The 18270-nt window shown below is 38.5% G+C and overlaps 2 protein-coding genes across 7 annotated transcripts; both read right to left on the bottom strand.

The window, feature by feature from the left end:
- Nucleotides 1-531: 531 nt before the first annotated feature.
- Nucleotides 532-4599, bottom strand: LOC135633809 (pentatricopeptide repeat-containing protein At5g65560-like). The gene is made up of 3 exons (XM_065143746.1): nucleotides 2658-4599; nucleotides 1076-1172; nucleotides 532-968 (listed from the first exon to the last, which is right to left on the bottom strand). Exon 1 carries the CDS (start codon nucleotides 4464-4466, stop codon nucleotides 2718-2720), a length of 1749 nt encoding a protein of 582 aa, XP_064999818.1. The 5' UTR covers nucleotides 4467-4599; the 3' UTR covers nucleotides 532-968; nucleotides 1076-1172; nucleotides 2658-2717.
- Nucleotides 4600-10003: 5404 nt separating this feature from the next.
- Nucleotides 10004-18234, bottom strand: LOC135581229 (uncharacterized). Of its 6 annotated transcripts, none has more exons than XM_065143702.1 (10): nucleotides 17990-18234; nucleotides 17555-17620; nucleotides 17084-17471; nucleotides 16754-16917; nucleotides 14936-15136; nucleotides 14273-14857; nucleotides 13753-13832; nucleotides 12702-13047; nucleotides 12203-12415; nucleotides 10004-10480 (listed from the first exon to the last, which is right to left on the bottom strand). In XM_065143702.1, exons 2-10 carry the CDS (start codon nucleotides 17606-17608, stop codon nucleotides 10154-10156), a joined length of 2358 nt encoding a protein of 785 aa, XP_064999774.1. In that variant the 5' UTR covers nucleotides 17609-17620; nucleotides 17990-18234; the 3' UTR covers nucleotides 10004-10153. The 6 variants fall into 6 exon arrangements, with proteins under 6 accessions (XP_064999774.1, XP_064999770.1, XP_064999789.1 ...); XM_065143698.1 differs by having other exon boundaries at nucleotides 18020-18234; XM_065143717.1 differs by having other exon boundaries at nucleotides 17084-17468; nucleotides 18020-18234.
- Nucleotides 18235-18270: the final 36 nt, after the last annotated feature.

Genomic DNA, 18270 nt, shown 5'->3' with positions numbered 1-18270 from the left:
GACACGACGATCTCCCACGCCTGCCCGGCGCCGAAGACACCACAAACGTAACAATAAGGATACGTCACACAACAGACAAATTTAGGTGCTCTATTATTTTTTATTAAATAAATATTTATTTTATTAAATAGAATATATTTTCCCATATGAACCCAAACATTAGATTTATTACTTATATAATTACTAATCAATCGAATGTCTCTACACTGACATTAAATATAATAATATAATTATGTGTTAATAATTTGAAAAAAAATACTTTTCTTATCAGTTGCAATTAGGAACCCTAAGACATGCCAATTCTCTTTTATCTCTCTGTGTTTCATTTCTCATGAAGAACATTTTAAAAGAATTATGCAGCGGATATTAATATTTGATATTGTTTTAATCACAACTAGAAAGGCAGCACAGAGTTGTCACAAGTAAAAATGCAAGATGACAAGTTAATCCACAAATCATACATAGAAGATAAGGTTATGCATGGTGTAGAAACATAGAACAAAAGGTATAAGCACACATGGGTACAGGTAAATGTTAATGTTACACAACTATGCACCCATGCATAACCTACTCGATCTGGCATCACTGGCTGTGTCAATGGTTACAGGATGAAGGCAGTATCAGAGTCTTCAAATATCACTTGGCAAGATTCATGATCATCATCTTGCAGGTGAATGCATGACTGCATGGTTTTAGGCTTTTTGTGCATGATCTCAAGCATTAGCTTCCGATAGCTTCTGAACCTTTCAAACTAATGTAAACCGAATTGTTCCTCATCTCTTCGTTGAGGTGCATAGGTATTGCATTTGATCAGGAATTCCATCTGGCAGCCGAAGCCTAAACTTTTGAGTTTTATCGATAAGGAACACTAGGAAGATCAAGGTTGACAACAAAAGCATTTCGCTTGCCACCATCCATCTCATCTGCAAGTCCGCCAATGGCTTCACGGAAGGCCTTTTGTGATGATCCTACTCCAAGATTAAGCAATTGCATTTAAATGAAACCTTCATGTGCAAATTTTGAGGCTGAACTGAATCAAGAACATAACAGCAATTATGCAATTTATGGAACTCACTTGGAGGACCTGGGTGACCAGGGTAAATTGGTGGATTAATTTCATCCGCTGGATCTGAGCAGGGCCATGATCCCCAAATTCCGTAATCCCTTACAACCTACAAAAGTTAATAAAACATATATCAGATACCACGCAAGAAACATTTTCTACTTTGAATTTAAAAACCAGAGTAGCGATGCTCACAACAGTTTTCATCATCGAGAACTGATGCAACATTGGAAATGATACATGCATATGCACTGTTGTGATGCAAGTTACATGGGTAAGCCAGTCCCTGAATAGACTTGATTTGCAAGTCTATGCTGGACAGATGACCTTGCTAACTTCAAGGTAACTAGTTTTTCTAAGTTCACAAGAAATCAAGTCAAAGTTGAAAAAGCATAAAGAGACAGATTTCACTTGTTCAATAAAATCAAGCAGGACGTCATCAACGATAGATCAGTTGAATCAAAAGATTCAAAACCATGGGTTCCTCATGCTTTGACACTTATATTACTAATAAACAAAATAGCATGCTACAGAAATCTATGCAAAGCTTCATCAATTAGGAAGAAAGATTAAGCAAATTTGAGGCATCTGTGCAAAGTTTCAACTTGTAAGACAATAAGATCAAGGAGGGACTTGCTAAACTTGGTATATTCTTTAACCGAAGTTTATAAATATTGGTCTATACTGATTTCGGCAATCAAATGAATCGCTAAGATTCTGAGATACTGGGAGAGCACTATTCGATATGTACTACCTGATTTCACTGAAAAAGATATATATCGAGTGGTACTGAGCTTATGGTTTCAAAATGGTGCTTGGCTGGATCTAAAAATTTGGCTAGTAAGTAACAGTCTGGTCAGTTCTTTGTACCGTTCTTTAACATTATTTTAAGTCTTATGAACTAAAGACACCACTAAATCCACTAGTTCTCACTGAAAACAGTTGCTAAGAATCCTAAATTCAGTTCCTAGAAACAACTGGTCTAACAGTTAGTTCTCTAACGCTTAGTAGAGTGCCAATGTTCTACTCATGAATGATGAAAAAATAGGTTTAAGAAGTAGACTACATTATTGCTAACAGTCTAAAACTTCGAAAGTGGCAGGCCTCATATAAACTATAAGATGAGAACAGAAATAACACAGATAGAAACAAGCAGTATGATTCAGTGCACAAGTGTTGGTATCTGCTAATGGAACAAAGCCATTCACAAACAACTTGAGCTGACCTTGATGTCAACCAAATAAATCTGAACTATGAAACACAGCTTGAAATTAATCGCAAGCCAAGCAAGACATGTCCTGACTCAACCATGATAGGCGCGCATATGCTCAATCACGGTTAAGTTGATGTATCTCTCATGTATGAATATGATCACTTTATACTGTTAAGTTTCATTTTCATTTTGATGGTCACTAACCCGTAAAAAAATGCAAAAGAGAAGGTTTCGACGAACATATACACATATCAAAGACATATTATGCTTATAAGAGGCATACAAATAAGCTAGTCAACATTAAAAAATTTACAAAAATAAAAGAACAAGATCTGTACGAAAAGAAAAAAATGCAAATGAACTAAAAGAAAATAAGGTCACCTTTTGTAGGTAAATAGTCCCCACTGTTAATGTTGAGCAGATGCAACATGTTGAGAACATTTATCTGATCTGAAGCATTCTGTCAAGTATATAACAGACATCGTATATTTTTGCACTTTTACAAGAACCAGCCCTACAAAATGCCTTGATCAACCTCTGAAATATACACACATCTACAATCGTTCCCTGTCTAGATATCCATTCTAATAGATTTAGAATTTCCTTCAGTTTTCCACCACGGACCAGCTCATACATCAAATGTGCAACTAGATCTGGTGAGTATCCATCCCTAAGGGATCGATAGAAACAGCCAATAGCCTCCAAATATCTTTTTTCTCTACAGAGACAACTAATCATTACACAGTAGGTTATCCAACTTGGAGCGATGTTCTCCTCTGCCATTTTGTGATATAAAAGGTGAACATCATGTATCCTGCCTGACAAATAGCAATAATGAATAAGAGTAGTATAACTCATTACATTAGCAACAAAGCCTTTGCTATCAAAGATGGACTCTGCTAAACGAAGCTTCCCTGCTTTAGAAAGGCTGTGAATCACAATGCTACATGTCCAACTGTTAGCAGAAATGCCCTTCTTATGCATATCAGCAAACAGCTTGAGAACAGCAGGCCATCTCCCAACATCAGAAAGTCTACTCATCACAGTGTTGTAGTTAACAACACTAGGATTCCACTCCAATTTGGCACTCTGCTCCAACAGGCATTTAGCCTCCCAAGCCTTCGAACTGCGACAGAGGCCATCAAGAAGGATATTCAAAGTCACAGCATTGGGACACAATCCTTTCTCACGCATTACTTCTAATTGCTCAAATGACTTGTCAGTTCTCCCCAGTTTACAGAGGCCATCCATATATATACTGTATGTGATCGTATCAGGCTCCCAACCCTTCAAAGAACTCTCTTTTATGAGCTTCTCGACCTCTTTGAAGGCCCCAGTCTTGCAAAGGGCTTCTATCAAAACGTTGTAGGCGACAGCGTTGGGAGGGCATCCGACAACCTCCATGGTGTTCAGTAATCGCTTCGCTTCTTCTACCCTGCCGCGGCTGCAGTACGCATGAACTATCGGAGTGTAAGTATAGACGTTTGGCCGGCATTCTTCCTCCAGCATCTGGTCCAGGACGCCCAACGCCTCCTCGACCCTCCCGGCCCAGCACAACCCGGCGATGAGCGTGGAGTACGTGACCACGTCGGGCGCGCAGCCGCACGTCACCATCCACCGAACGACCTCGTAGGCGGCGTCAAACTGCATCAAGCAGCAAGCGTACAGCTTGACCAGCACCGTGAAAGCGGCGGTGTCCGGGGCGACGTCGGACGACACCATCTCCTCGAAGACCTCCAGGGCCTCGGAGGCGCGTCCCGAGCTAGCCAGGCTGTCGACGACGGCGGTGTAGCATACGACGTCGGGGCGGCAAGGCGAATCCTTCATCTCGCGGAGGAGGCGGAGGGCCTCGTCGGCGTCGCCTGTCCGACCGTAGGCCTCGATCATGGCGGCGTATTCGAAGGGGTGGGGCCATCGAGGCCCAGCGCCGATTTCCAGAGCATGAGCAGCAGGAGAAGGAGGGGAAGAGCAAGGAGCATTCCCGGGGAAGCGCTTGACGAGCTCAACGAAGCTTCGGAAAAGATCATTTCTTGAGGATTCTTGCGACGACATCATGCGGATGTGGGCGGGGAGACGGCGAAGGAGTGATTGAGCGAGCGGGGAGAAGGGAAGAAGAGGAAGAGGGAGCGAGGGCATGCAAGAGAGGGGTGATGGTGCTGGGCCTCGAGGGGAAGCTGGAGGGCAATCCATGGAGCGGGTTTGAGGAACGGGAAGGGCAAGGAAGGCGGCGGCGGTGGCGGCTGCTGCACCACGGATTTGGAGAAGAGGGAGACGAGGGCTCTTCACCCGTCCCAAACGCGACCCATATCCGAGTCGGACGCGGCTCAGCCTCCGAGTTTATGCTATCATTAACTCGGTCCTCATTAAATATTCTTTATTTTTTTATTTCTTAAAGAGTTTTGACCCTTCAAATTTTTCGAAATAACATTTTAGCATCACAATTTTTTATATATTCATTAATTACTTTATAAACATTATACTTTTCAAAAAAAATATTTTCATGTGAGATAATAAAAATTTAAAATTCGAGACCTCATCCAAAAAAATTTATTTAAAATATTAATTTAATAATAATATATTAGATACACTTTAAAATTGTAAAATCTTATTCAAAATATTTTTATATATAAAATATTGATCAAATACTATCCCAAATTTACTTACAAATGATTTAAAATTTCATCCAATAAATTTTCATAATAAATTTCGATGGTAGTGTATCAGATATACTTATCAAATATTAAGGTCTCGAAACATCATCTAATATATTTTCACACCATATTAGACATATTTATTAAAAATTAAAGGTTCAAAATAAATAATTTTTATATGCCTAAAGCATTGATATGCCAATTCAAGATCTCATCAAATAAAGTTTTACGTTAAAGATATTAGTTTGATGATACTAAATTAGTGTGAGATAAGAAATAAAAGTCTTGATTTTGACTAGTGTGAGAATAGAGTGGACTTCTTCCAAATGGGTTCCTCTGACCAATTAATTGACTCTGACTTGACCAAAGAGGATGTGGACTTGGTGGGATGGTTTATGTTATTATTTTAGTGATATGTAAACGAGCGAATACTAATAAGGTGTTATAATCTTAGTTCTTTAATTGATCTCCATTTCTATCTCAACCAATAAGTAAATGTCCTAATTTACATTATATATGTAATACTCCTGATTAGTCATATGTTAGGATAAGATTAAGATTGACTTGATCTGATGAGTGTATTACTATTAACTTCAGCTTAAATATTTTGATCAGTAGTTTAGATCAAACGAAGTTGATAGACCAATTAACCCATCGTACCCGGACAATATAATTGATGGATTTTGTTAGATTTATTTAAATCATATAATATCCAAAATTAACCTAAATTATAGCCTTATTTAGGTGGCATTGAATAAAATATTATTATTATTTTACAATAATATCAGAAGTTTAAGCTTTTAAGATTAATGGTTTCCCAATTAAAATCATTATTATGATGTCAGAGCATACTGTACATCTCATTTGTATATACTGCCCTTTTTTCTTCTTGACTTAGAGAAAAAAAAACAAATATTACATTAATTTTATATCGTATACACAATTTTTTTTCTATTTTTTATTATATTAAATGAATACATAAACCAATCGGATGTCTCAACATACAAAAGAGTCCTCTCTTTTAATTTCATGGAGAAGAGTGGCAAATACCACCATGGTTGTTAGGGTTGCTGGTGCAGCCGGACTGCGACGAGGGAGGCACCGATCCCTGTGGCAGCGACTGTAGAAAGATCTTGATGTTCTCCGGCCACCAGTCCCCGCCCAGAGGCCTCCCCGCCACGAGAAGATGCATGCATGACAACACCAGGGCGACGACTAACAACACTCTAACGAGCTGAGCCATCTTGCTGTAGAAGAAGATGATGATGAGGAGGAATAGGAGGAGGATGTTGTTACACCAACAACAACAAGAAGAAGATGAAGAAAGAAGAAGAAGAAGAAGTAGAAGTTGCTGCTCTGCGGAGGGGAAGAAGATGAGGAGGAGGAGGAGGAGGATGTTGTTACACCAACAACAACAACAAGAAGATGAAGAAAGAAGAAGAAGTTGCTGCTCTGCGGAGGGGAAGAAGATGAGGAGGAGAAGGAGGATGTTGTTACACCAACAACAAGAAGAAGAAGATGAAGAAAGAAGAGGAAGAAGTTGCTGCTCTGCGGAGGGGAAGAAGATGAGGAGGAGGAGGATGTTGTTACACCAAGAAGAAGAAGAAGAAGTTGCTGCTCTTCGGAGGGGAAGAAGATGAGGAGGAGGAGGAGGAGGGCGTTGTTACACCAACAACAACAACAAGAAGATGAAGAAAGAAGAAGAAGAAGAAGTTGCTGCTTTGCGGAGGGGTGTTGGGATGCAAGGGATGGAGAAGCCATGGGTTATAAGAGCAGCGAGTGACGAACGAGTCCGAGTCAGAGAAAAGAGTTTTCCCCGGCGGTGGACTTCAATTACGCGGCTTCTTCTTTCCAGCTTCCAACTCGGCCATGGTTTGGACACACAGCGGTTGACCTCGTCCGGTGCAGTCCACGTGATGGGCATGTCGGTCTTGTTCCTCAAGAAACCTGCTTTGGGATTTCTTTGACATTTCTGCGTGTGGACTTATTCTTATTTTTCTCTGAATAAATGAGTCAACGAGGCTCGAAAGAAGTCAAAGTAATTTCGTTCGGATTCTTATGTTTCTACTGCTCTAATAACTCATATATCATTAATTATTGGGATAATTTCAGATTATCCCCTATAGTTACTTAGGATTAGTATATCGATTCTCGTACTTAAAAAAATAATATTTGGATCCCTATATTTACAAAAGTGAAATATTTGATTATATTTCTGTCGTTAATTTGATCATAAATAAAAAAAAAAAAATTATATAAGCTTCTACTTTCCTCACATGTGGACGGTAGACCATCGACGACATCAATGACGTGCAAGGCCGATGACACTGGTGGCACATGAGGCCGTGTGAGGGGAAAGAGGAACAGGGCTTATGGCAAGGAGGTGTGCAAAGCGATTCTCGATCTCGCCGATTATGTTGTGCGTGTTGGAGACGAATGTGACAGCGGGAGGCGCCTCCTGTACTCCTCCATAGAATTCCCTCATGGAGTCCCGTCATATAAGAGAGTGGTAGAATTCCACTACCTCCGGCACTCGCCTCACGCTTGTTGTTATTGACTTATACTCGAATGTTGATGACGGGCGAGGTGGAGGCGAAGGAGGTGGTCGTGCTCCACACTACGGTGTGGATTTTACCGATGGGGCTAACGATGGAATCAACGGGAGACACACCAAGTTAGGACATTTGCTTATTGTGACGTGGGATGTGGTATGGGAAAAAGATGATGCGAGGCCGACGCGTAATGGTGGTGTTCCAAAAGAAATTCGAGTGCCAACCTTGTGCATCTTTGATGCCATCGATGATCTACCGTCTATGAAATTATTTTTTTTATCCTTTTCATTCACGTCAAAATTGATGATGTGAGGAGAATTTAGATTAATTGTGTTTACTTTGATAAATGTAAGAATCTCAATGTTATTTTTTTAAGTACATGAACCGAAATATTAATTTATAATCACCCCTTAATTATTAGACTTGATTTGGATTTCCCTAACAATACAACCTCCGCACTCCATCATGCAAATAAAGATCATATTTACGTGAAAAGTAAATTCGATCTTTTCGACGCACAATTGTACTGCCAACAAAATTCGAATCTATGATCGTTTGTAATTAGAAAAAAAATTATTTAAATGAAAAACCATCAAAAACTATTTCTGAATATATATATATATATATATATATATATATATATATATATATATATATATATATATATATATATATATATATATATATATATAATGACATGAGAGATCCAATGGATTTATCATGTTCTTTTCTGCTAGGTTGACATCTACATGTCAAGTCTGCAAATGTTGCTCCTATTAAATGCTAATTAATACAAATAAGAGAACAACATGTGTTCTTGTTTTTTCTTTCTCATGTCGAAACATAAAAGTAAATTGCGAACCTGCAAAAAGATTAGCTTCATCATGAGATATCACCAACCTGACAAACTTGTTGTCTTCTTCACCCCTTCACCATTTCTTTTCCGTCTCCTATCAACCACAAGGTCTTCATGGCAGGAACTGCTACCTTCAAGCACAGAAACACAGCTTGGAGCCGTCTCCCTTTTCTCAAATGCCTTTGGTAGGAAACAAAACAATGGTTTTATGCTTATGAAGCTTCTCTGCCCCTGAAATGGAGAAGTAATCATGGCTTGCTGAGCCTCATGTTGATTCCTTTGTAGCTACAGCATCAAGCTTAGCATCTAACAGTACAGTTTGTACAGTGAATTGCTGTGTTAGATCATGACCAGAAGTTTCATGTCATCTTTTTCACCACACTATCCACCTAATCTAGCAATGAGGTTTCAGCTTTCTTTATATTACCTAGTCACATATATAAGGAGTGATGAAGGAACCTTCCATCACCTCCTATTTCTCCTCCATCTCATGGCAGCTGAGGGGAATGTTGTCTGGCTCGAAGCCACTGCAACACAGAACAGCACCTCAATTCTTGCCTTGTCGACATGAATGGATTCGGACAAGGCTTCATTCCCCTCAACTCATGGACCTGTCACTTGGGAGTTACCTGGAAGAGATTGCCATGGATGCTGCCAATGTCCATGTTCTATACTGCTCTTTTGGTAAGGAGGAGTTTTCTGGTGAGACTGAAGAGTAGAGAGTGATGGGATTCTGATGCCTGCCATCAAAGATGTGATTTTGATCGATTGAAGGAATGCATGCTCAAGAGATCATTATGACACTATTTTTTCTGTTATTATTGCTGGCACCTGAAGAGGTCTCCCAAGATAATGGCAACTGTTGCTATCTCAGAAAGCACTTGGATCATGGAAAGAAGAAATGGAGGATAGTTTGACAAAACAGAAGTTTATGTACAGTGAATTCTTAGTAGTGTAAGATCCACTTTTGCAAATTAGATGGATCAAAATTGATGATGATTGAAAATTAGTGTTCATTTCTTGAATCAAACTTTATGTTTGGAAAATCTCAACAAAGTTTCATATCAGGTAGAAGTTGGGAGGAACAGAGCACTCAGTTGGTGTGTAAGCTAAACAAGAAATGATAGCTGAAGAATGTGAAGCAAGCAGCAAAGATCTGCCTTGGCTCATAGATTCATACATTCATAGATCACAGAGAAATGTTGATGACCCACACAACCTAAACACCATATACATACATCACCAAGTTAATAATAGAACTCTGAGCTCAATATATTTTAAATGCATTGGGAGATGAGTCAAAGGAAGTGTGGCAGAAGGAAGAGCTAAGAGAAGACCACAAAGAAACCATTCTTAGATGAAGAACATGATGCTATCTTCCATATTTCCACTGAACCTTTTGACAGAGCTGTAGGCAAAATCTTTTTAGGACAAGAACTGCTGAGAGGAACTCCTAGAAAAGGACATTTCCAGCTACAGACCCTCTATTAAAGCACCATCATTGAATTGTTTGCAAACACCACCTTTTTTTTTTCTGTTTATGGTCTTTGCAGAATCTTGCCTAATATAAACTTGGACCAAGCAGAGTTTTAACATAACAGCTACTGGGAACAGAGCTTCCAGCACCATGCAATATTTATGTCATAAAATTCTTATCCAATCAGAATATAAATTGCTAAAAGATCGTAAATTACTTTCCTCAGCAGAAAACGAATTGATGAAAGAAAATACATGTTCTGATATAATTTTGATCTAAAACATACATGTTATACTTCATATTTCAAGCTACAGGTGATTAAAAGATTCACTCATCTTCATTTAATCAAGGTCTCTTGTCCAATCGAAGTGTTCCCACTCCCGTGCAAAATTAGCGACTGCCTGATTTTGCCTCTCCATTGGTTCATGCCTTCGGCGTCGGTACATGTCTTCCTCTGGAAGGCGTAGTAAGCCTCTGATGACATTCAAACCAAAGCCACTGTTGAAATTACTGTCTTTGTCGATCACGTGAACGAACCCCTTGTCGAGGCCAAATTCCACATGGAAATAAGAAAAATTTTCAGGAATCACTTGCCGCAGATTCCCACTTGTTGGGATGACCTTCTTCATGTCATGCTGGCCCCACTCTTCCTCAGCTTCTTCAATTGCCTGGAATAGAACAAACTTATTTGTAAGGAACTCATAAACATGGTTACCGCAAGGGAGGTGTTAGAGATATATCTTCAAGGACTTCATAAAGTGCATCTACCAATTCAATTTGTTTGTTGAATATGATGTCTTATATCGAATATGTTTACCTTGATACACTTGTTGCTTATCAGCCTACTAATAGCTGCCAACAGCAAAGAAAAGTTGTAGTCAACCCCTGCTCTTACTCCGCCAGGATCAGTTCCATTATAACCCTTTAGTCATAAAACAGGCCAAGATCGTCTAGCTTCTACTTGGCTTTAATGATGATACTAAAGATTCAAATAAATCTAAAGTTTGTTGTTACAATTAGAATTAGTGTGGTGTACCACAGCAATGTAATTACCACACTGGACCGATAGCGAGAACTATGTAAAGCACATGTTAAACTAACATCTTTGTGGTCTTCTAGAAAATAAATCACAATGAAACCTACCTATTTACCAGCATCATAGAAATGCACATAAAAAGATATCCAAGCAAATAAGTTCCTTACAATTCAAGGCAAAATCTGTGTCAACTACCATGAAAGTGGCAACACACACCTAATAATATAAGCCTTTCTTGGACCTTCTCCAATCAAATTTAAAGCCACTACTCATTCACTTTTCCTTGGCATCCAGAACAAGAATTTAAAAAGACACAAGATGCAGAAGTTCACTTGGCATCATCCACGCATAAAATACTGGTTTCGAAGCATTATCAATATGCACACTTGTTTGATCTAGTGCTTACATGCTTTCTGCTGATGACAAAATTAATTAGTACCCTCCAAAGCATAGACACTTCAAAATCATTACTTTCTTCTATAATCACTGCCAGACACCCAATGCTAGTCAAATACTTCCCAGGATTTGTAGACCACAACCAACTACACATACATATCACCAAGTTGACATTATATATATATATATATATATATATATATATATATATATATATATATATATATATATGTATATATATAGATCTAGCTAGTACAATTTTCTAGATTCGAATTAAGAGCAATACAAGGTACTATAAATGATGTTCACCTATGTAAATTTCCCCCCTGGCCAAGTGTATTTGCTACACATGGCGTAGGCTCCATTTTCTTGCTTCCAGCTCTAACCTCATAATTCATCATAACTCAGTTTTCTGTATTAAATTATTTCCTTCACTTGTAACACCGAAGTATCAACTTACCTCCTTTCTACACATGGTTCTACATCATCCAACTTGTAAATCAAGAAATAAATGTACAATCCTTAAAAATATTTTCCTATAAAACTAGTAGAACAGGACAGATATTACTTTCAAGTGGATCATCAAAGAAACAGCCATGAAGGGCAAGAAATGCCTAGGAATAAAAATCAGAAATGAAATCTAAAACAACAAAGGAAAATTTTGAAAAAGAAAAATTAGTCGATCAAATGCATGAAAGAAGATGGAACAAAAGAACAAGCATTCAATGTACTATGACATTCTAATGGCATCAAACAACAGATGTTGCACATACAAAGTCGTGCAATGCTGTGCCAGATGAAGAATAAGAGAGATAGATTGTAATCACTGTTTGACTTTGCAAAAAGATTAATCAGATCTAGCACTATTGAAGGAAAGGTAGTCAGGAATTCAATAATAAAGAATACTAATTTAACAAGACAGATTTCGACAAAACACCTTCAAATCATAAGTATATACCTTTCTAAAATACATAGGTGCTTGACTGGCGAGCAAATGGGGTATAGGAATGCATTCAAGTAAACAGTGACGACGCTGCTTTGCCAACCCTACAACAGTTTCAAGAAACACGACATCCTTATCATCTCTAGCAAACATCTTCAACAAGCACTTCTTGAAGTTGCGGATCTCCTCCCAAACATTTTTATCAACAGATCTTGTTGCAGCTTCATGCTGTATAGAGTTGAAAAATGTCTCAATATTACAAGTATAACCATCACTGATTCAAATAATAAGAAAAATCATGATAAAGGAATAGGCAATACAGGATTGCTATTACTAAGGAAGCAAGAATCATCAACAACCATATATTTAATCAAGAAAGCACACACTCCAGAAGGCACATGACATGCTAACAACAGCATCCATGTGATCTTGGCAATGACTGTAACTTTCATAAATTATGACATAAAAAACCAAACTTATAAAACAGTAAAAAGGGTAATACCAAATCTCACACCTGCATTGGTAAAATGCAGCAATGGCCTTCAACGACAGGTTGCCACTGAGGCAGCATCAAGTATGTAAAATTTGCAATTGACACAACAAGATGTTTTGGTCTTGATGGATTTTCAAAACAAAATTGACAGCGCTCTTGTTGAGTTAAGAGTCGTCTTGATATACTTCTTTCAGCAGGCATCTCCTCTTTCTTCTTGTTACGTTTTCTGCTAGGAGCAACATCAAAACCATACTCCTCATCTTCACCCAAACTATACTGTTTGTTCTGCGTTATTGTCTTTGCAAGATGCAAATCAGCATCATCTTCTCTCCTCTTATGTTCCCTAGACATCTGCTTCCTGATATATCTACAACAAACCAAATGGAAAAAATATCAATAAGTGACACTTCCCTTCCAAAATGTGTTTTATATATATATATATATATATATATATTATATATATATATATATATATATTATATATATATATATATATATATATATAAACACACACACACACACAAGAGTAAGAAAATCACCATCTTACAAAATAAACTAATTGGAAACGCTTTGCAATCTCCTAATTTCTAAAGTTTGAATGATCCTGTTATGTGTGAAATATTCTTTTATCTTGGATCTTTAGTTCTTACAAAGTTCAGACATGCTAATAGCAAGAAAGCATGCACAGGTTTTGAGGCATATACCAATAAAAGACAGAAATATAAGTTGACAAAGTAGATAAAGAAAACATCAGATATACCAGGAAAGAAAGCAAGGCCAAAAAAAATCCAAAATAAACTTGTTGCCAAAAACCCATCAGCATAAAATATAAAATGCAAATGCAAGGAGAAATACTTGATTTTTTTTAAGATGGTCAAAATCAAAACCATGCAATTCTGTATCTTGGGCAGACAAGTTGAACATGATAAGCTGAAGAACAAAGAAGAATTAGCCTATTACTTCTTTTACTTTTTCAAGACTAGAGAAGGAAAAAACGTAAGGACAAATGTAACAAGCCAATCAATGTAGAAACAGTTAACACTTAGTTATCAAACAGGTATATCATCCTTACCTGCTTGTGCTTCCCTCTGTTTCCACTCTAACTGATTGGGTGCCAGCATCTGGTTTGTCAACCATGGCCTCCATTTCTTTCTGGTAAATAGTAAAGATTCTAGTTAAAGCAGAAAATTGTGTTGCAAGTTCTCTCAATAAATCTAATGAGCTATTGCAAGTGAGATATAAACATTTAGTCCATCTGATTTGTTTTTGTAAACTAAGCAATGTCCACCCAAACAATAGGCTGGCAATAACTACACAAAATAATAGATGCCCCACTGGCCTTATTCACAGTTATAATAGAAGAAAGTGACCAATTGCATTAGAGGCAAGATTTAATAAATTCAAAAGTTTAATATGTGATTATAATTTGGATGAACAATTTGAAGTTGAAGCAGCAGAAAATGACCTTTATATGTGAGATAACTAAAGCTACTTGTTATAAGTTCATATGTGGCCATTAAATAACAATGCCAGCTATATCATTGTAGGAACCACATTTAGGCAACAAGAATATGCATCAAGCAGTGTCTCACCGAAAGTTTCTCAGCCTCATCATGCTTTCCTTTCATACGAAGCTGCAACACCTTAGCTGCTAATTGATTTGCACTCTGTACTTGTTTCTGGGCTGAGGCTTCTTCATCAGGACCTCTGTCTCTCGGAGTGTGCAATCTCTTCTCCATGCAATTGCTGCTCGCCTTTGGACTTGCACCAGAAGAGCTATTTGAAATGCCATCATCTTTACTTTGAAACCGAGCAATATTATCCATAAAGTTCCCATCATTTGCAAATCTATTTAAGCTGGATATTGCTGAAGAAATTAGGGATTTATCCTCCATAGACATGTTACGACCTTTATTCCTTTTCCAGGACAAGTCATCATGTCTAGGTTTTCTCATCTGAGGAATTTGAGAAGAAACATCACGTAAGTAGTCACGGCCTCCACTGCGCACCTCTTGAATGCCTTCTTTAGTTTCATCAGATGGGGCCACTTCAGACAATTCCATTGGCCCCCTCTTTCTGTCATTTATTGCACGCAGATGAGCACGAGCCGGGGCAGCTCTATGAGCTACCACAGTTGCAGTCAACTGGCCCAATGAGCCCCATCGTTCTTCAACAACCTGTATGATGAAATAGAAAGGTATACCGTAAGTTCCAGAGTATACTGTATACATACTGCTTACATCACAAGCATATACCTCATCAAGTTTTCGTCCTTCACGAGCTGCCTGCTCTTTCGCACGCTTCAAGGCTTTCAATCTCCAGCTTGCTCCACCATCACCAACAACTGAAGAAGAGAAAAGTCTGTCACTAGCCTCCGAAATAGATGCATCATCTGGATACCCACTGCCGTTATCTTTCAGATATGGATTCAATTCCTTTGGATTTGTTCTCGTCACCTGTTAGACAAGAATAATTAGAAAAGTCAATCGACTAAAGTTTCATAAACTCATGAAGAGAAGTGATGTTAAATCAATAATCAATAACTGCAAGGCAAGCATAAATGGAAAGAAAGTGAAGAAATTAATCATTCAGAATATCATAATAGCATTTTCAGAAAAAAATTGTGTCAATGAATCCTCAAAGCTAGCATTATATACTCCAAAATTGTTGGTTTGGACTTAAACATCAAAAAAAGCTTTACCCATCTGCTAGTTGTCTAACAAATATACACAAGTAACCATCAATTCTCAAATGGAAAGGAAAAAATATACTTATTTTAATGATACTTCTTCACTAATAGAAAATGCTCCAATTTTCCATTCTCATAAGACACACGGAAGCAAGATATATCCAAACTTAACTTCACAAATTTGAAAACAATCTTCTTAATTTTAATGACCTCATTGCTTCAGTTCATTAAATATAAATATGTAACAGATATGTCTTAACCAATGTAGTTTCTTAATAGCATCTAGATTTGACATATGAGTGTATAGTATACCAACACACAAAGCATTGATACAGAATCTCCATATCTGTGTTTTTATCTATTTCGCTTGTCCAATTTAGTTTCCTACTAGAATCCAGATTTGATATATGTGTTTAATTTAAAAGGATAAACTGGATTGCTACAGAATCTCATCTGTTATCTGAGCACTTCAGTATTTCACTCATCCAAGGTTTACTGGTACAGCTCTGAGCAACAATCGAGCTCAATAAACCTAAATCCATGGTCTTAATAATTTTTCCGCTCTAAGGGCTTTTTATTGGGTTGAAGTACTCAGATCTGGTCCAATGTAAGAAAGATCTGTTTTAATTTCTTTATCTGAACATCGGGGGGGCTAGCTGCTGAATAATACGTTTCAATTAGCTGCTGAATAATTTCTTTCAAAAACTATTTGTAGCCAAGGTCACAATGGACGATATATTTTAGGAGGACTTTCTGTGGGCTCATATTAGCTGCTGAATAATATGTTTCAAGCACCTATATATTGTAGAAGCTCTCATGATCACAAAGTTCAGCTGGACTATGAACTCACACAAAATAGAAGCAAGACAGTAAGCCTTCAGATTGTTTCCTTTACTTGATGCTAAATAGATTAAGAGTCTTAGTTTACTTAAGTTATTTAGGCATCTTTCTCAACTTGAAAACAATATTTTCCTGGAACAGACTGGAATTGCTAGTCAGTGGCTCCCAATCATTTTTCTGGCCAATTCTGGTCCATAAAACCTAGTTTTATCTTCAATTCATTAAATCCCTCCCATTATGCTGAAAACACAAAACAACAACTAAAACCTATGGATTTGGTTAATATATGAGATGACTGTTATAATAGTTAGTTAATGCTATCAAAGAGTGCTATGGTTGCTGATTGCAGCATGAAGCATCTATATTTTGTTGATTTATTCAAAAGTTCTGGAGAGCGCTTAGCCACAACAGATATCTAAACAAATATCCAGGAAGTTATGAAACACCAAACTGAACATCAAGCAAGTATTGTATGCACTGTTTTTCAAATTGTACAACAGTGAATGAACAATTACAAAGTATTCCTGAGAGGAACTGAAAGTACCTCAACAGTTTTATGTTCCTCGGTTTCTTCCTCCACTTCTGCACGACTATTCTCTGTCATCCTGCTCGCCGGTCTCAGCATCCAGTCTAATCCCAACTCCTTCCTCGCAAGCTCTTTGTCATTCTGGTGAAGTAAGTCTCTACCATCATCATCACTATCCTCTACTGACAAAAAAGGATTTAGTAACAATAACTACAATATCCAATTATAATCCTTACTCTACTTATTACAAACATAGTCATAGCAGAAACCAAAAAAATTTACTAGAATGCAGATCTTTCGCATCTCGTCTTTCCCTAATATTTTTGAGTCGCTGATGCTTCATTTTACCTTTCTTCTCTGCATACTCATCGGACGATGAAGAATAGTCATCCTCTGACAATTCCTGTCTTCTTCTTCTCCTCTTCCTCCGACTTTTACTTCGTTTGACCTCCTTGCCGTCCAAAGACTCGCTATCTGAAGTTCTTAGAGTACTATCATCACCTTCATCGTCATCATCATCATCATAGGAGCTATGGTGCTTCTTACTCCTTTTATTCTTCTTGTTCTTGTTCTTCACTCGTTTCCCTCTTGTAGAGATCATTTTGTGAACATCATCTTCCGAAGAGGCATCACCACCGTCTCGTTTACTTCTCTTCTTCGTCTTAGACTTCTTGATGGTGCTAGAATACTTCTTCTCTTCCCCTCCAGATCCATCCGAGTCCGAATGGGGTTTCTTCTATCAACAGATCGAAACTTCAAGCAAGAAATCAAATGGACAAGAAAAGAACAGGTGAAAAATAAGAAAGGTAAGAGGGTTACTGCTGATGATGAAAGGAGCTGATCCCTGGGTACAAATTTGACGCCAGAAAACATTGTTTCGTGCAGCTGCAAACAATTAGATGACCATTAAAAATAGTTAGGCCAAAGTTACGATTTTCATCAACTAAAACAATGAGATCAGAGAGAGAGAGAGAGAGAGAGGTGCATATAAATGCTGTGCTCTCCAGCTTGGGAGCCTATGGGGGTGCAGCGACCAGCGCGGAACAAGGAGGACCGGTGTCGGGCTCTCCGGAATTGGACAATAGCAACGTTAAAGAGGAGTGACGAGGAAGATGGTGATTAGGGCAACGCCGTTCCGATACGAGAAGGGAGAGAGACAACAAGAGGGGCAAGAAGCACGGCGGAGGAGGAGGAGGAGGAGGGAGAGAAAGAGGAAGAGCGATAGCAAACGGGAAAGAGAGGCGGGAGGCGCACCGCCGAGAGAGAGAGAGAGAGGACGGGTACCGCTGAGGGCCGCCTTCAACACGGACGTGTGGAGGAGCGACGGAAATATCGCTGAAGAGGAGGCGTCTACGAGCTATGGCCGCAGATGAAGAGGAGGCGGGGACGCGTCACTGAAGAAGAAGCGACGACGGCGACGAGAGCGGAGCCATCGCGAACGGGGTTCTCTCGGCAGCCGGCTCGTGGCGCGGGGTTGGGTGGGGTGTGGGACGTGGCTTGGCGGAACCCATTGTTATATTTGGGTTCAACTCAAG

The sequence above is a fragment of the Musa acuminata genome, chromosome BXJ1-3 (assembly GCF_036884655.1).
Source record: "Musa acuminata AAA Group cultivar baxijiao chromosome BXJ1-3, Cavendish_Baxijiao_AAA, whole genome shotgun sequence".
Taxonomy (NCBI): Eukaryota; Viridiplantae; Streptophyta; class Magnoliopsida; order Zingiberales; family Musaceae; genus Musa; species Musa acuminata.
Note: the sequence above shows the minus strand (reverse complement) of the source record. Positions and strands in the feature narration are given on the sequence as shown.